The sequence below is a fragment of the Leptodactylus fuscus genome, chromosome 9, assembly GCF_031893055.1.
Source record: "Leptodactylus fuscus isolate aLepFus1 chromosome 9, aLepFus1.hap2, whole genome shotgun sequence".
Taxonomy (NCBI): Eukaryota; Metazoa; Chordata; class Amphibia; order Anura; family Leptodactylidae; genus Leptodactylus; species Leptodactylus fuscus.
Genome location: NC_134273.1, coordinates 9,215,126 through 9,232,671, shown reverse-complemented (window position 1 = coordinate 9,232,671; position 17,546 = coordinate 9,215,126). Strand labels below are relative to the sequence as shown.

General features: G+C 48.0%; 1 protein-coding gene across 2 annotated transcripts; it reads left to right on the top strand.

Annotated features, from left to right (window-relative positions):
* The first annotated feature begins 6,877 nt into the window (after positions 1–6,877).
* Positions 6,878–17,204, top strand: SERBP1 (SERPINE1 mRNA binding protein 1). 2 transcript variants are annotated; one of them, XM_075286616.1, is made up of 8 exons: positions 6,878–7,252; positions 10,738–10,939; positions 11,105–11,248; positions 11,369–11,440; positions 12,840–12,914; positions 13,569–13,746; positions 15,341–15,514; positions 16,772–17,204. In XM_075286616.1, the coding sequence occupies exons 1-8, from the start codon at positions 6,988–6,990 to the stop codon at positions 16,826–16,828; spliced, it is 1,167 nt and encodes a 388-aa protein (XP_075142717.1). In that variant the 5' UTR covers positions 6,878–6,987; the 3' UTR covers positions 16,829–17,204. The 2 variants fall into 2 exon arrangements, with proteins under 2 accessions (XP_075142717.1, XP_075142716.1); XM_075286615.1 differs by having other exon boundaries at positions 6,879–7,252; positions 11,354–11,440.
* The last annotated feature ends 342 nt before the right edge of the window (positions 17,205–17,546 follow it).

Below are 17,546 nucleotides of genomic sequence, written 5' to 3'. Positions count from 1 at the left end.
TGATCAATGCTTGTTTCTAGCAGAAACCTTACCATATAAAAGAACAATTAGGTGGAGGCCACACTTGGTGGAAATGCTGCGGATTTTTCTGCAGTTTTTGAGGCCAGGTGTAAATTTAGGAGAGAGAAGTATAAGAAACTTTCTTTAGATTTAAGATTCCTTCTGAAGCAACTCTTGACTTTGTATCAAAAAATTAAGTAGAATCTGCAATGTACAGATATGGTATATTGCAGTCTGGCTTGCAGATATAAGGGGTCAGGGACCCTTTTTCTTTCAAGGTGCATTTGTCAGGCTGAGACCTTCACCGATCAGACATTTATGGCATAGGTGGTCATCATACGACAAGGTCACACTGACACTAATATTTTAAAGGTGAAGTCGAAGACGTACACCCGGCCTTCACTACTCTTGTACCTGAGGTCCTGACGGAGGTTAAGGTGTACTGCGGGGAGTACAGAGACAGGGTGAGTATTAAGTGTTTTGTTTGTTTGTTTTTTTTTAGTGCAGGCACAGATGGTTTTAGATCAGGGGAATTTGGGATATTAAACCCACCCGATCCAGTACCTATGGGTGGTTTAGTGTCCCCATAGCCATGAAAGGTTCCCTTTCATTATTAGGGGGAGTTTCTACTTGAGTAACTTGCCAAAGCTTGCCCTAATCTGCCATCTTGCAGACTTTGGTCCTTCGATCGCAGATGTTGGTGGGGTCGAGTATGTTCAAATTCAACATGCCTGATCCTTTGTTCTCAAGGGAGACTTGTTTCTGCCAGAGGGATCTGTCGTTGACCTACTCCGCTCTTCTTATTGAGAACACATGCAGCGTGTGCAGTCTACGGGGAGGAATTCGGACAAGAGTTATACTTTTGAGGCAATAGTCATGAAATATTACAAATATACAACATAATTCACACAGAGCAAATCCTTGCAGGCTGAGCTAATGGTCCTACATTGCCATAGGGTTAGTGGCAGGGTTGAGCCACACACAATTTTATCTATGTGATTTTGGCCACTAGGTGGCGCAGTGTCTTCCTCCACAGGCAGCATGGTCGCTGTAGGACATGCCTGCTGTGAGATCACTAATCTGTCCAAAGCTAGAGGGAGGGGGAAGGGCAGCTCCCAGTGCACATACAGGAAAAAGCTCAAACTTGTTGCTCTCCATGTGACAATTCATAAATCTTCTCGCCGCTCCACTTTATTTCTAGAAAGCTGTGGATATTTATGATGAATCAATGGTTTGGCCCATGCGTGGCCTGTGCTAGAATACACTATTGAGAAGCACCATTGATTTCAATTGCACAATAGAACCAGCCAGTTAACCCCCTCCCCATATAGGCGAGGGCTCCACAATGACTGACTGGTGGGGATTATACTGTCATACTGTGAGAGCGTTATAGTGCAGCACAGCGTCACCTATAATGTATGCATTCATACCGGGATCGCAGGTTAGATTTTGTGCTGATATTTGCAAATTGCATGCACGGGTTCTGACTTGTCCTATAGGTCTGTATGGGTGTTGTAGTCTCCTTGTTCCTATACATAAGATAGTTGTAATGGTGGCCCCCCTGTGCCGAGGTGTAACGTGAAGCTCCTGTGGCCCAATGCAAAATCTGTACCAGGTCCCACAATGATGATGTATCATATATAGTACTGGACTCCTTTTATTGGAAAGAGGCACCTTACATCCTCTGCATCCCCTCACGTGCCCCTGACGCTAGCCCACTAAATTATTTTGGCTTGTGCCTTCTCCCAAGGATGCTGTGTAAGTGGGACCCTGATTTTTACTCTTGAATCCCCATACAGGGATCTGGTCTTCACTGCAGGGGTAGGGGAGGTTGACTCAGTAAGGTCAAAAATACAAGCTGAGGTCAGGACAGGTGGAGTTTGCTTGTGCCGGTACACAGGCAGAGGCTAGGACAGATGGCACAGGTTCAATACAGTAAACGGGTAAGAGAACAGGTTCAAATATGGCTCAACAGGCAAACTACACTGTCCCTGCAAATGTACAAGACTCTAGGAATTTACAGGGGAAGATTCCTTATATAACCCAGCAGCGCTGATGATTGGCCGGGGCAATATACAAGGTGCACCCTTAAATGCAGGATGGGGGATTGTGCAGTATGGGAGTATTAGTGAATGGGCTAAAAAAACCGCTAGCTGTTTTTTTGCAAAAAACCGTGCAGAAAAAAACCTGCGCTGTTTTTGCCTCCCATTCACTTCTATTGCTTTCTTCAGGCGGAAAACGCCTGAAGAAAGGTCATGTCGCTTCTTTTTTCTGCTAGCTGAAAAATAACTAGCGGGAAAAAAAAGCTAGTGGAAAAAAAAGCTAGCGGAAAAAAAAAGCTAGCTGTTCACATAGGGCTCCATTGTAAAGGGGCTGATTTTGAAGCGAAATCCGCTGTCAAAAAACTCCCCTTTGCCCACGTGTGAACTAGCCCTAAGAGGAGATGATGGGAGCCACGATCCAGTCCATGGTGCTACAGGTGACGGATTGTGACCTTACATTGCTGAGGCTTGGTGAGCACACAGGTCCGACATTGTAGATCAAGAAGAAAATCGGTATTAACCCTATTTATGATGTATGTATAGTAACGGATTCCATCCGAATCTTGGACCACTATTTTATTCCTACATATCCATTCTTATTCTATTTAGGAGTCCAGTGGGCGTTTCTATGCGGTGGATAACCCGCCCATTGATATGTCCAGACGGTCGATGTTCAACTCTGCAAGGACCTACCTGCACATCCTTGCAGAGTCATCAGTTGCAAAGAGAAGGCAAGGGCGGTTTATTACCGTCTCTGCCATCCCGATTGCCATATATACAACCATGGAAGCCGCCAGGGTTTTTTTTGGCTTCCTCCTGCCCAGCGGTTCTGCGATGTGCTTGGGTGCCGGGTCCTAGAGCACTCATGTCGGCGCTGCAGCGTATACTAGCTGCATGTTCTTCTTGACATTGGGGCTAATGTATCAGCCCCGCTTCTAGGGAAAACCGAAATGTAACATTGCAAACTGCCCCAAGGTTTATTTTGACCTTATGGGGGTATAATGTAAGAAAAAAATTAGTAAAAAAAAAAAATAAAAACAAAAACTAATATTTAAAAAAAAAAATTCAAAAATAAATAAAAATGATATAAAATAAAGCCCTTTGTATCCCAAAATGGAAAGAAAAAAAAGTTATAGTTTTCAAAACACGTATACAGAATACCTGGTCGTGACCCAGGGAATGTGGGCCGGGTATGAAGTGGTTAATCGTTGTCAGTCGAGCGTGAACCTCTTTCAGGGCCTGGGTGTATATAGTATATGGGGACTATCCTCACAGAGCAAAATCTGCAGAGCAAGTCCCCGCGCACAGGAGACTGCCATTTCAGCATTTTATGTCCCTGTGTAAAGCTTCCCCTGAACCAGCTCGACCGGCCCATCCCCAGCAACCGCACTGGTTGGAGATTAACTCCACAAGCCATACTATGAACCTGCACCAGGCCTTGTATCCAGGGAGACGACCACACGTACCGGGGCGGGGGGCTGATACATTCCTCCTGGCCAAACTACCAAAACTGCAGGAGCGTGAACTGGATGGACCGGTGTCCGCCGCCGGTGGTTTATACCGTATAGTAAAGTTACATTATAATAGAGACTTTACTGGTCACAGGTCACACAGTGCAGCAGGAACACGGTTGGACCGCAACGTATAAACTCTCCGTGTGTCAACATCCCTTTAAGTGTGACTTTAGAGTAGAGATCACTTATCCTGGAGCCTCTGCAATATATCAATGTCCTTCAGTAGTAATAGTGCTGATGTCCCCACACGGTGTAATAGCGCCATAGTGCTCACCATACAATATAATATGTCCTTAGTGACCTCACACAGTATAATGCCCCCCCATAGCATTATGCCACCTTAGTGACCCCACACAGTATAATGGCCCCCACAAATAGTGCGATACCTCCTCAGTGACCACACACAGTATAATGCCCCCCGCCCATAGTATTATGCCTCTATAGTGACCTCACACAGTATAATGCCCCCCCGCCCATAGTATTATGCCTCTATAGTGACCACACACAGTATAATGCCCCCCGCCCATAGTATTATACCTCTATAGTGACCACACACAGTATAATGACCCCCGCCCATAGTATTATGCCTCTATAGTGACCTCACACAGTATAATGACCCCCGCCCATAGTATTATGCCTCTATAGTGACCACACACAGTATAATGCCCCCCCGCCCATAGTATTATGCCTCTATAGTGACCACACACAGTATAATGCCCCCCCGCCCATAGTATTATGCATCTATAGTGACCTCACACAGTATAATGACCCCCGCCCATAGTATTATACCTCTATAGTGACCACACACAGTATAATGCCCCCCCGCCCATAGTATTATGCATCTATAGTGACCTCACACAGTATAATGACCCCCGCCCATAGTATTATACCTCTATAGTGACCACACACAGTATAATGCCCCCCCGCCCATAGTATTATGCATCTATAGTGACCTCACACAGTATAATGACCCCCGCCCATAGTATTATACCTCTATAGTGACCTCACACAGTATAATGACCCCCGCCCATAGTATTATACCTCTATAGTGACCACACACAGTATAATGCCCCCCCATAGTATTATGCCTCTATAGTGACCTCACACAGTATAATGCCCCCCCCCCATAGTATTATACCTCTATAGTGACCACACACAGTATAATGCCCCCCCGCCCATAGTATTATACCTCTATAGTGACCACACACAGTATAATGCCCCCCCCCCCATAGTATTATGTCTCCTTAGTGACCTCACACAGTATGTCTCCTTAGTGCTCACAACGTAGTATGATGCCCCCTTAGGACTAGTTCAAACGGGCAAGAGGGGACGGATTTTGGCGCAGAATCCACGTCATAATCCGCCCCCTCACAATGGTGGTCTATGGAGACCGCTAGCGTTCTTTTTTCTGTTAGCAGCATGTTGCTGCCCTTTCTTCAGGTGGAATCCGCGGCTGAGCCGGCCGTAGCGTCCGTCTTGCGGCAGCACACTCCATTCATTTGGGCCTAATCCGGATCAGAAAGCCACGACGGGATGCCTTGCACTGTACCGGCATCCTGTCACAAGAGCCGCAACGAAATATGCATACGCGTAACTGCGTGTGAACTAACCCTTACTGATCACACCACAGTATAATGCTTCATTCACACAGAGGAAAATGGTGAGGAATTTGGTGTGGAATCTGTGTCAGATTCAGCGCTGAAAAAAAAAAGCCTCTTATTGACTTCAATGGGTTCCGGGTTTGGATTTTCTGCGACTCTCCGCTCACTGTCTGTCCATGTCGCAATATGATGCCATAGAGATAGATTAAATTTTTTTTTTTTTTGTGCAACTTTGTGTTGTGTGTCGCCCTGTGACTCCTACACTAAGGTAAGTGATTGGTGCGACCCCTGATGGGGCGCTGACTTATTGGCATTGCTCAATATCTCTGTGACTAGTAGTCGCAGCTCCCTCGGGGTAACAGTACACTCGGGGTGACACAACAGGTTTGGTCGCGTCAAGTAATCGTGTTGGGTTGTGTTTTTTTTTGGGGGGGGGGGGGGGGGGTTTGTGACTAGAAGTCACGGCCACAACATCGCCCAAGTCACAGTGTGACCTCATTAAAGTTCTAGGAGTCGCAGGGTGACACGGCCACTATGGTCCTGCAGCAGGAGTCGTAGTCTAAGTCGCCGTGTAGCCCTCACCTCAGAGGCTGATGGAGTGTGGAGGGGAGTGCTGTGAGGGGCCGCTGTTATTATGTAGGGGGCCACTTTATTGGTTATGCAGGGGACATTTTTATTTGGTGTCTAGTGTAGGCGGCCATTATATCAGGTCTTGTATAGGGGACCCCTTTATTTGGTGTGTTCCATAGAACCGCTCTATTGATATTATGTAGAGGACTCCTTTATTTGGCGTCTTGTGTAGGGGGCCACTATAACAGGTCTTGTGTAGCAGACCCCTTTATTTGGCATTTTGTGTAGGGGACCCCTTTATTTGGTGTATTACATAGGGTCAATCTATTGGTATTATGTAGAGGACCCCCTTTATTTGGTGTTTTGTGTAGAGGACCCCTTTATTCGGTATTATGTAGAGGACCCCCTTTATTCGGTGTTTTGTGTAGAGGACCTCTTTATTCGGTATTATGTAGAGGACCCCTTTATTCGGTATTTGGTGTAGAGAACCCCTTATTTGGTGTTTTGTATAGAGGACCCCTTTATTCAGTGTTTGGTGTAGAGGACCCCTTTATTTGGTATTTTGTGTAGAGGGACCCCTTTATTCGCTGTCTTGTGTAGAGGACCCCTTTATTTGGTGTTTTGTGTAGAGGACCCCTTTATTCGGTATTATGTAGAGGACCCCTTTATTCAGTGTTTTGTGTAGAGGACCCCCTTATTTGGTGTTTTGGATAGAGGACCCCTTTATTCGCTGTCTTGTGTAGAGGACCCCTTTATTTGTGTAGAGGACCCCCTTATTTGGTGTTTTGTATAGAGGACCTCTTTATTCGCTGTCTTGTGTAGAGGACCCCTTTATTTGTGTAGAGGACCCCTTTATTTGACCTTGGCCCCCTCCTCGCTGAGGTGACCATTCACACCTATCAGCTGAGGTGATTTACACGAGGGCCGGGGCTGACGCTCCGCTACCGCTCCTATGACGCCACTAGCACCGCTGTGTGTATTTTCTGTCAGAAGGCGCAGCGCACGGAGAGCGGGCCCTGACAATACAGGCGCGCACTGCACCTCGGGACTTGTAGTCCTGCGGGCCCCTCCCTCTCATACCCAGCCCCATCCGCTTGGACTACATCTCCCATGCTGCCCCGGGCGTCGAAGTCCCGGATGTCTACCGCGCCGGAAGAGAAGACAGCCTCTTTCCCAGCCATCTTTTGGCTTAACTAGCAAGCGAGCTCCGCGCTCCAGGCCTCGTAGAATCGGAGGACATCCACCTCTTTAGGGGCCATCATGCCCGGGCATTTGCAGGAAGGCTTCGGCTGCGTCGTCACCAACCGTTTCGACCAGCTATTTGACGATGAGTCCGATCCGTTCGAGGTGCTGAAGGCGGCCGAGAACAAGAAGAAGGAGGGAGCGGGGGCACCGGGCCAGGGCGCAGGCAAGACCGCGGCCCAGGCCGCCAAGCAGCCCAAGAAGGAGTCTCAGAAGGACCGCAGGAATCCCCTGCCCGAGAAGAAGGAGGAGGCGGCGCCGCCCGTGGCTCTGAAGAAGGAAGGTAATGCGGGGACCGGCCCGGGAGGGTAGGCCTCAGTGGTGCAGCCAACGGCTCCCCATCACCCTGCACACCTCCTCGGGCCGTGCTGAGGGGGGCGCTGCGGCTGCACGACTAGGCCTCACCACGGTTAGGGGCGCGCTAAGATAATTGTGGGGGTCACTGCTGCACCGTCACGTGACCGGGGGAGGGGGGACGCCATGGGCCGGGTGCCCGTGCTGTAGGGGGGGCCCTGCGGGTGTTAGTGACCCGGCCCTGCACGTGGTGCTGTCACCCCGGAGGAGGAGGGTGGATGGCGGGAGATGGCGCCCGAGCACGTGGTTACAGGAGGAGGAGGGGTGGAGGCTCTGCTGTGTCACAACATGGTCGGCCAGCACGTGGTGCGGGGTATGTGGGGGGCCCTGGGGGGAACTTATTACATGGGGAGAAGTTTGTTACATTTGTAGCAGATTACGGAGGGGAGAGGGAGACTTTGTAGCCAGTAGGTGTTGTCATAGGCCCCTAAAAACTCCACACTTCCTGTTCCCTGCCATGTGCAGCTAAGGCGCTATTCACACCCCCAGCGGAGTGCTTTGTGTCCCATCAGATAACTACAGCAGGGTCCATTTATTTCTGTTGGATCAGGAGCGCGCCTCTACTTTCACCGGACGCTGCCCTTGTTTTTGGGTTAAAGAACATCAGACCCGTGCGGGCTCTGCAGGGCTGTGTGAATAGAGCTTTATGCCCATTTCCTGATCCTAGGTTATTTTGCTGTACACTGATGTTTACCATGGGCGCCAGGTCTCTTCCAGCACCTGATACAACACCGGCGGCGCTGACTAGTCGCATCGTGTTGTCCGGGATGGACGCTGGCGTCTTGGGCTTTCAGGGGACACATTCAGGCCTAATATTGTAGCTCTGGGGATTTTGCAAAATTCTAGTTGTCCCCTGTTCATGGGGGTAGTGACTTGGGTTAGTGAAGACCGAAATGCTGGTGTGTTCTCGGATCACAAGAATGGAGGCCTCTAATGGAAAGGAAGCTTGTTGTGAATGAGACTCCATTTGGGTCCCAGGCGCACACAGTCTGTATTTTGGCCAAATTTCCAGCCCAGACCCAGTCTGCAGAGCCGGAGTCCTGACATATATAATGCGGAGTCCCTGCTTATACTATATAGCTGTGGGCGGCATCTTAGGTCCCCGATGTCGTGAATCCCGGGCTCGTGATGAGATTCCGGCTATAGAATAGGTCAGATATTCTGGCCCCGATTGGCCGGTGTATGGGGCTTTATTCTAGACTGCACTCGGCCTCTTGCAATCCCTTAGACCCAATGGAGCAGCGGTTGCTCATCTTAGCGGAGACCCCCATTCTTGTGATCTGGTTAGATCCCCCCATTACCAGAATAGCTTTTTTAAAAGGGCTCTCCAAGTATGGACATTAGGGCCTTGCAGGTCTCCCCTTTGTTATACCAGAACCCCACGAGTCAGACCCCTGCTGATCCTAACCAGTCCGCACCCTGGGGCTAACATGGCAGATATTTGGGTGTAGGGGTGACCATGCACGCCTGGGCCGAGCGCCTTATAGTAAGAGCCGCCATGCCTGCTCCATCCATACATTATCCCGATTGGTCGCCCCCTCTCCGAATCCTCAGTCCATTGCCGATCCCCAGAGTTTCATCTGCGGCGTCCCCACCAGTGATCTGTGTGATGTCACACACTGTTATTAATGCGTAAAAATACTGCAATGGTTGCACCGAGACAAAAACTAACTCGAGCTCTCAATGTGGGATTCTAAATAGATGCCTCCCCTCCCCCACCTATGGGACAACCCCAAATAGTGCGCTGCAGCTTCCAGCCTATGCAGATGAGATTATTCACATAGAGAACCAGTTTATTAACTTGTCCCACCCCAGGCATTACTAGAGCCATGAGATTCGGGTCATGTCATGCAACTTTTATGCAGTTTAGCTCCGGTCACCTTCCATAGACTTTTATAGAGATGCCGCCTGACTGTGAACTTTTATGGGTTGCAGTCGCCCTTGCTCCGGTTTCCAGTCTCCATAGACATCCAGTTTATTTGGCCGCGGTTGGCATGGCCATAGTGTTGCCCACTTAGGTTTGCACTGATATATTTGCAGTCCTAGCACCACAGGTCTACGTGGGCAGCAATAATAGTGCAGGTCAGTGGCCGCGACCCCTCCAGGTAGCCCAGGCCTTGCATTTAGCCTCTGCACAACATTAGGAGCCCCTGTCAGCGTTTGCTGGGTGTGGAGGCCATTGTTCAGCTCGCAGCGCGTCTCACGTACAGGCCCATGTCTGCGACCACACCCAAATATAATTTTTTTTAAGGTAATAATTGTTGTGCCAGCATTCCACCCATTGGCTTATTAGCCTGCGAGCCTTGCTATGTGCAGGAGTTATAATTGGCTTGGCATGGCCGGGCTCCGTTTGCAGCACTTTATAGGCTGGAGCAGCTGTTGTCAGAGCCAGTTCAGCAGTAGCGGCACCGGGCGGCTATTCTCAGGCCCAGAACGTGCTGTCAATCATGGCAGGCCGCTTATCCGGGAGACCTTGCAGCCGCCAGTGACCTTATTCTGTCCAGATACCGCTGTAACAGTAGTAAGGTTGTGTTTAGCTGAAAGCAGCTCGTAATCCTAGACCTAAACATGTGCACAGGCTGTGAGGTCAGGCCGGGGGAGGGGGAGACCATATAAAGTTATCATTAATATTTGGAACAGGACCAGCGGCGGAGCCCTCCTTTACTGCAGAGGTTAATACGGTACTCGACATCATTAGAGAATATAAGGTCGTCTGCCAATAATGGACACACTGATCATTTATAGGGAATTTTTGCAGATTTTGTGGCTACTAAAGTGCCAGCTCTGTGGTCGGGCATCATAGTTTGAGCACTTAAAGGGACTTAGGATAGGTCAGGGTCCGGCACCCGAGCTTCTCACCAATGTAGTGAAGAGGATGCAACGATTGCGTGATCGCCTGCTGCCCCCAGATATTAATTTTATTGCATATCCTAATGATGGGTTCCCTTTTGCATCTACCTTACAGTATTTAAAGGGGTTTCCCAGTTCACTTTTTTTGATGACCTATCCCCTGGGTCAGTGGAGGAGGATCTACACCTCCGACCCCGCTGATCAGCTGGGGTCCTGGCTCCTGTGAGCGCCCTGAGTGTCCTGTAGAAATCAATGGGGGGAGGCTGTAATGACATCACACATCAGCTATAGGTGAAGAGGTCAAACAGCTGACTGATGGGGTCCCGGTGGTCAGACCCCTCCCGATGTGATATTTAAGGCCAATCCAGAGTATAATCCATCAATAACAATGAACTTGCAAACCCCTTTTGACACTTTGTGTTGTTTCTCATCTCTTTAGTCCGGTCTTAGACTGTGGTCACCATTGTCACGTCTTATCTCGTCTCCGTCCAGTATGCGGTCTGCCCCTCGGCCCCCTGACTATTGACATTGTGTTGACATGTGGTCTTTGTGTGTGTGTGACAGGGATCAGGAGAGTTGGCAGGAGGCCCGACCAACAGCAGCAGCCACCACAACAGCAGCAGCAGCAGTCGTCCACCTCACAGGCCCCGCAGGGTGAGGGGAAACCCACCGACAGAAGACCCGTCGAGAGGCGGCCACCTCGTGAACGTCGCTTTGAAAAACCCGCTGAAGAAAAGGGCGAAGCAGGGGAATTCTCTGTGGACCGGTAAGATGCTGCTGCAACCTCACAACTTTCATTTTCGCTTTTGCTGGGTGTTACAATAGGTGCAAAGGACAAATAAAGTTATTTCGGAAATTGAAACTTGCACGGTTTATCTAGGCCATGTCCGTATCCCTATAGACTGAATGCTTTTAATTCCTCTTACTATAGGCCTCTTGGTGAAAGGCCACCTCGTGGTCGCGGCGGCCCAGGCGGTAGAGGCGGGCGCGGCCGTGGACGTGGTATCGGTAGGGGCGATGGCTTTGACTCCCGTGGCAAACGTGAATTTGACAGGCACAGTGGCAGCGACCGAGCGTAAGTAGCTTTTGCTTTTTAATGTCAACTTTCCTTTTTTTGATTATTTTTGTGTTTCCCCAATTAAATTTCACCCCCACTGACAATATAACTCATTTTGGTTAGTTCTTCACATTTCAGTGGCCCGAAGCACGAGGACAAGAGGGGCGGCAGCGGATCTCACAACTGGGGAACTGTAAAGGATGAATTGAGGTTGGTTGGGGGACACGTATGCTAAAACTGAAGGGGGGATTTTACTTGTTTTGCATGTGGTAGGCATATAAGATAAGACCGCACTCGGTGCTGGGGTGTTATGGGGGCGATGTGCACGTTATGTGTGTGATGTATGTTTAGTGTGAAATCCGGGAAAGCTGCACACCAGCCAACTACTCCATCCCATACAATAAGTAATATGCACGGGGGTAAATCGATCGGCTCTTCATAGACCTTATAGGTTTAATTCATGTAGGTGCAGCAGAAGCCATAGACATCAGGTATACAGGGCTTTAGAAGATAAACGACACTTGATGATTTTCTTGGAGGACGTGATGACGTCTCCTGGAACAGTGGAGTCTACGTATGCCATAGTCAGTCTAGTGTGAAACAACCACCCAAAGTGCATTGAAACGTGACCTAATATGTGATGGAACTGAAGATCTGAGGAAATAGGGGCTGAATAACAGGTTAGTCTTCTGGAAGAGGTGGTGCTAGAGGTTTATCTGTATCCACATGTATTCTCTGGTCATGTTTGGTGTATCTTGCACTGTCCTCCTCCTGAGTGCCTGGCAGTGTCACTGATAAGACCTGGATGGGCTGTCTATCCAGATAAGCCCTTCCCCCATCGCCAGCAGCAGACTAGATAGAAAGGCTGTAGTAGTTTGCATCTATTGCTTCCAAATTGAATGCCTAAAGAGCCTATTTGCTGAGCATGCTCATCGTGAGGTATAGATGTCGTCAGATCTGCATAAGCTTCAGGCATGGCCACATCGTGTATTGCAATATTTGCACAATTCCTACAGCAGATCTTTTAGTTTGGAGCAGTGATGGCGGTTTCAGGTCTTTTGTAGTTCGGTGGGATCTGACTTCAGGCACCACAGCTAGAGATGCAGGAGCAGTTCAGGGTGCAGGGATAGCGCTGAAGACAAACTCTTTATTATTGGGTCCCCTTGATCCACAGCCATGTGTTTTCAAACTGGAGTATTCCAGACGGGAAGCCATGTCTTGTGTAGAATAGGTCCCCCCATGGACTCGATGCTAAGGAGAAGGGCCAGCATTGACTCTGCTTGGTCCAGGGTGAGTGCTTTTGCTCCTGGTAGGTTAGTGGGTTCTGGACAGGGAATCCATTTATACCTATCATTATGGAAACAGGTTATGTAAAGGGTATATATAAAGTGCAAGTTTGCATCTAGTATTACCTGCTTATGTCGATGAGCTTTATTAGATACTAGTATTAGGACTGTAGGTGCGGCGAGGCTTCGTGTCATGTCATTTAGTCCCTGGTTCAGTAACAGGACAATTCTGTCATCTTACGAGCTCAGGGTTGCTAGAATAGGTCTGATGACTGTGCCGAAGGTCAGAATAGGCAGACTTTTACATATTGTATATTTTTCAGCGAACTGGACCAGTCAGCCGTACCCGAGGAGACGCCCGAAACTGAAGAACAACCCCCCGCCGACTCTGAGAACAAGTGAGTGTCCATATAGGCTTTCTCTGTAGCCTAAAACTTTGGCGATTTCGTGGGCTGGGAGATGACGTCACTACAATAGGTGAGGCAGCCATTGAGTCTGAGAATGAAGCGATCGCTGCACGGGTTCACCGTGCAAACCCTCCTTGTGCCCTGTTCATTGGAACGGGTCCATGCCAAGGCCCCACTGGGTACGAAAATCTGTAAGGGTTGTCCGCCGAATCAGTGCGGCGGCCGCTTCATTCTCCTGCAGGGAATAACGGTGAAAACCTTCATGGTTGAGGTAGTAAAACGTTTTCTTAAAGAAGCGAATTTCAGTAATTGCTTTTGGATTTCGTTATAGGCTTGAATGATTTGGCATAATCCGGAAAATTAGGTTAATCAGGATTTATTCCCTTTCTGTATGGGTGATGGTTTTTTACCTATTTCAGTAAGTTATCTTTCATATTTAGATGACATTGCCGTGGATTAGGCTTTGTACGATAATGTAATCCTTCCCGATCCGCTCACGTGGCACGGTTTTTTGGTTGTGTAGTGTCGCGGGTGGCCCTTGGTCTGCAGAGGTGATGAGAGGACCTGGAGTTTATACCTTTATTGAGTCTTGGTGACTACGACACCTTGTGTCTTGCGTCTGATGGTGACCGACTTCTTTTTCAGGGAGAATGAGGCTGAAGAGGTGAAAGAAGAAGGCCCCAAGGAAATGACTCTGGATGAATGGAAAGCCATGCAAGACAAAGAGCGCTCAAAAGTAGAGTTCAACATTCGGAAACCAAACGAAGGCGCCGACGGCCAATGGAAGAAAGGCTTCGTCCTCCACAAGTCCAAGAGTGAAGAGGTAATTACTAGGATGTTTACTGGCCTAAGGATAGGTAGGGATTATCGGATTAGGAATAGGAGGTGGCTGCTGTGCTCCAGGGAGCGCCGCCTCTGCTTCACGGGCCATGTGACATCATGTTCATACTTAGTATGGTTGTAAAAGACACATGTCCATCAAGTTCAACCATTGGAAACGTCATGTTCATCTGTCACATGGCCTAGAAATGGAGCATTGGTCCCCCATCCACAGGTGCTGCATCAGACCCAAGTCTTTAACGTAACCGGTTCCATCATCAGGGTTTTTCTTGGCTAGTAAATGTTTTGAACTTTTTACTCTTCCCTGCCTTGACAGTGATGACCAGCACCCAAAAAAAATGTACAATATTGTATTTTTTTTTTTCCTATCTGACAACTCTTTTTAAGGGATGTTTATATGGAGGGGGCTGGCAGTGATGGTGCAGGCAGCACATATTGAATCCACATAGTCTTGTAATGTAGTTCTGTGGCTCCAGTCTTCGGCACGGCTGTGGGTTGGTCACATGTATATAGATACGTGGTGCCAGTGATTAGGATAAGACCAGGATCGGCAACCTTCGGCACTCCAGCTGTTGTGAGACTACAACTCCCAGTATGCTCCATTCACTTCCATGGGAGTTCCAAGAGCAGCAGAGCAAGTATGCATGCTGGGAGTTGTAGTTGTACAACAGCTGGAGTGCCGAAGGTTGCTGACCCCTGGGATAAGACCACACAAAGCAGCATGTGGGGTTCTGACGCAAAATCATATGACCCCCTACTATATTGGTATTCAGTACATGGGTAGGTGTGTTGAAGTACAAAGATGTCCTATTATATATAACTTGTAGGTGCGATGTGTGAACAATGTAATTGATGAGCAAAGGGGGTTGGGTAATTTAATAACACCCTACGGAAGTAATTTCTGGATGTGTTTGGAGGCTTGGCGACTAAGGTGGAGGTGCCGTAATGGCCTGAATCACCGCAGCGCTCCGGGTGTCATTGCTGACTATATAATGCTGTGTGATTTGGTCTCCTGGTTTAATGACCCAGCCCCCAAAGTATAGACCTTTGGTTTATCTGTTGCACTTGGTTGTTTTTAAGGCCGTGTTCCAGGAAAGGGCCGCAGTCAACACAACCGTTGTAAAAGCGAGCTAATAATAGTGCGGCGGCTGTTTGCATTGGTTGGCGCGCTCTTGTGTTTGTGAGCTGGAGCGGGTTATGTAATGTGTCCCTTGTAGATTATTGTTGTTTTGCTTGATTATAACTGCAGCAAGGAGCGTGAACATGGAAACCATCCTGCAGATGTGAATCTGCTCCAGGTAAAAACCGTATCTGGATTTATTTGCACCCCTTTTTTTTTTTTTTTTAAAGGTGCAAGGGCAGGTGTGATGCACGACAGTGGTGAGGAGCCCTCCACTGTAAATGTTGACATTCTCACTGTGACGTTTCACATACTCGCTCACTTATTTCAAGGGTTGTTGGTTATTTTAAGCACACAGATGCTATATTGGATCCATTATGTGACACCGGGTGCTTAGTATGTGTTTGCTCTTGTACGCAGCGCGTTGTAGACACTTCTCCTTCTTTCCTATGTGCAGGTTCATGCAGAGTCTGAAGGTTTGGATCATCATTTCCGCAAGCCTGCAAACGACATCACTTCCCAACTTGAGATTAATTTTGGAGACCTCGGACGCCCTGGCCGTGGTCGCGGTGGTGGAAGGGGAGGCCGCGGACGCGGTGGAAGGCCCAGTCGTGGGGGTAGATCTGACAAGGTAATTGCATATATCACATGATTTTTTTTGTTGGTGTTTGTAAAAAAAAAAATTCTGATTAATTATAACACTGTCTGATGGTCCTGGTGAGCTGCAGCCTGTGTCTGACCTATCGGACGTGTTATAAATATTGAGATACTTGGCACTCGCCCATATGGCTGTACTGGAGAATATAGATTTTGTAGAGGAGGGTCACCTAGTCACGACCCCTCTCTGTTACTCAGTATAGAGTCACCTTTTTTAGGACCCATTTCTATTAACCAGAGTTTATAGCTGCAGCCAAGTCTGCCAGATCTGGTATTTTGTGGATGACCATTCATTTAAAGGAAGCCTTACAGATCTATTAGAGCAGGGATAGGGAACCTTCGACTCTCCAGCTGCTGTGAAACTACAACTCCCAGCATGCTCCATTGAGTTCTAAGAACAGTATGCATGCTGGGAGTTGTAGTTTTGCAACAGCTGGAGAGCCGTACGTTCCCTACCCCTGTAATAGGGGCACTAAATCTTATGGACTAATGGTTTATTGTCCCAAATAGCCTCTGTCCGTGTCTGCACTGGAAAAAAAAACCCAAAACTTTTATACTTACCCAGAGACGAGTCTCTGGCGCCTATGCAGTTGTTCAGTGAAGGCGAAGCCATACTTTGCAATTACCTGAAGTTGGTGCTCGTGCACAGACTGAGTATTGCTTTGGCTTCAGTGACCTGCAGGGTGTACAGGAGCCATGTAAGTAGGAAGGCTAACTATTTGGGCCCCTAAACCTCCTGTCCATAAGGACCTGGGGGTGGTTTAGTCTCCCATGTAGACCTGAAAGGTTCCCTTGTAAATGGGTATTTTATAGAGCTGAGTGAACACTATTCAAAACGGCCATTTGGAATAGCACGCTGACATAGAAGTGAATGGAATCGACCGGTACGCAGACCTTAACGCGCACCCACCCCCCGGCGTGCCGGCTACGTCCATTCATTTCTATGGGAGCGTGCTATTCCAAACGGCTGTTTCGATTAGTGTTCGCTCATCTCTAGTATCTTATAATCTACTGGTACTGCAGTGGACACCGTGGGGGGAATGTAAGACCAGTTTCCGCTAGCGTTCGGGTTTCAGTCGGGGAATCCCTATCCACTTAGCCTGTAACGGGTCAGCCCAGGTTTCCGAATTCTGGGTGAAGCCAGTCCACGAGACTCCCCCTTTTTCCTGTGCAGCGCAGTTTGTCTCCTGCTCACCGGTCACACGTAACCTCATTTCTCTCTTGTTTTCAGTCAAGCGTCTCAGCCCCCGATGTAGATGACCCCGAGGCTTTCCCAGCTCTGTCGTAAACTGGACGACTAAAAAGTCCCATCCTGGCGCCCTTGTGGCCCCTCCCTTCTACGAGGCTTGCATGCTTAAGGATCCTAAACAACTACAAAATTAAAAAAAACAAAAAACTGACTGTCGATCATACCATTCACACCTATGGACTGAATTTTATCTGTTTTAAAAGAAAAAAAACAAACAAAAATGGACTTCTCTCGCTACACAGAAGCAACCATACGGTAGTTGAGTTTTGTATTTAGATACGTACTGGTAGCAGGGACGTTTTCATAATTTTTTCCAGAGATTCTGCATTCTTCATGGATACTTTTTGTATGGCTGCTTGAAAATATGCGTTTCCAAACTTGAAATATAGGTGTGAACAGTGTGTAACCAGTTAAAGCTTTCACCTCATCTGTGTTTTTATTCTCTTCAAACGTTTTATTTCCTCCTTTCGTTTTACGCTAACACACTAGACTTGATTTTATTTTTTTAATTTTTAGGTTTAGCGCCTAGGCTCCACTTAGGGAAAAAAAAAAAAAAACTTTAAAAAAATATAATTTTTTTTTATACCTTAATTTCAATTTGGAAAGGTATGCATTGGTGGTAGGGATTATTTTTTTAGACTTGAACAAACAAAAAATATTGGGGTACGTCAGACCCCATCGCCGCCGGTGTGTGTTTACAAGCAGTCTGCTGGATTTTTACCCTATTTTTTTTTTTTCGTCGGTCCCATTATTTTTA

Excerpts from the sequence above, each read along its gene's own strand:
- SERBP1 (XM_075286615.1), top strand. The coding sequence starts at position 6,988 with ATGCCCGGGCATTTGCAGGAAGGCTTCGGCTGCGTCGTCACCAACCGT. Across the intron at positions 10,940-11,104 it reads GGGGAATTCTCTGTGGACCG|GCCTCTTGGTGAAAGGCCAC; the intron begins GTAAGATGCTGC and ends CTCTTACTATAG. Across the intron at positions 13,747-15,340 it reads ACAAGTCCAAGAGTGAAGAG|GTTCATGCAGAGTCTGAAGG; the intron begins GTAATTACTAGG and ends TCCTATGTGCAG.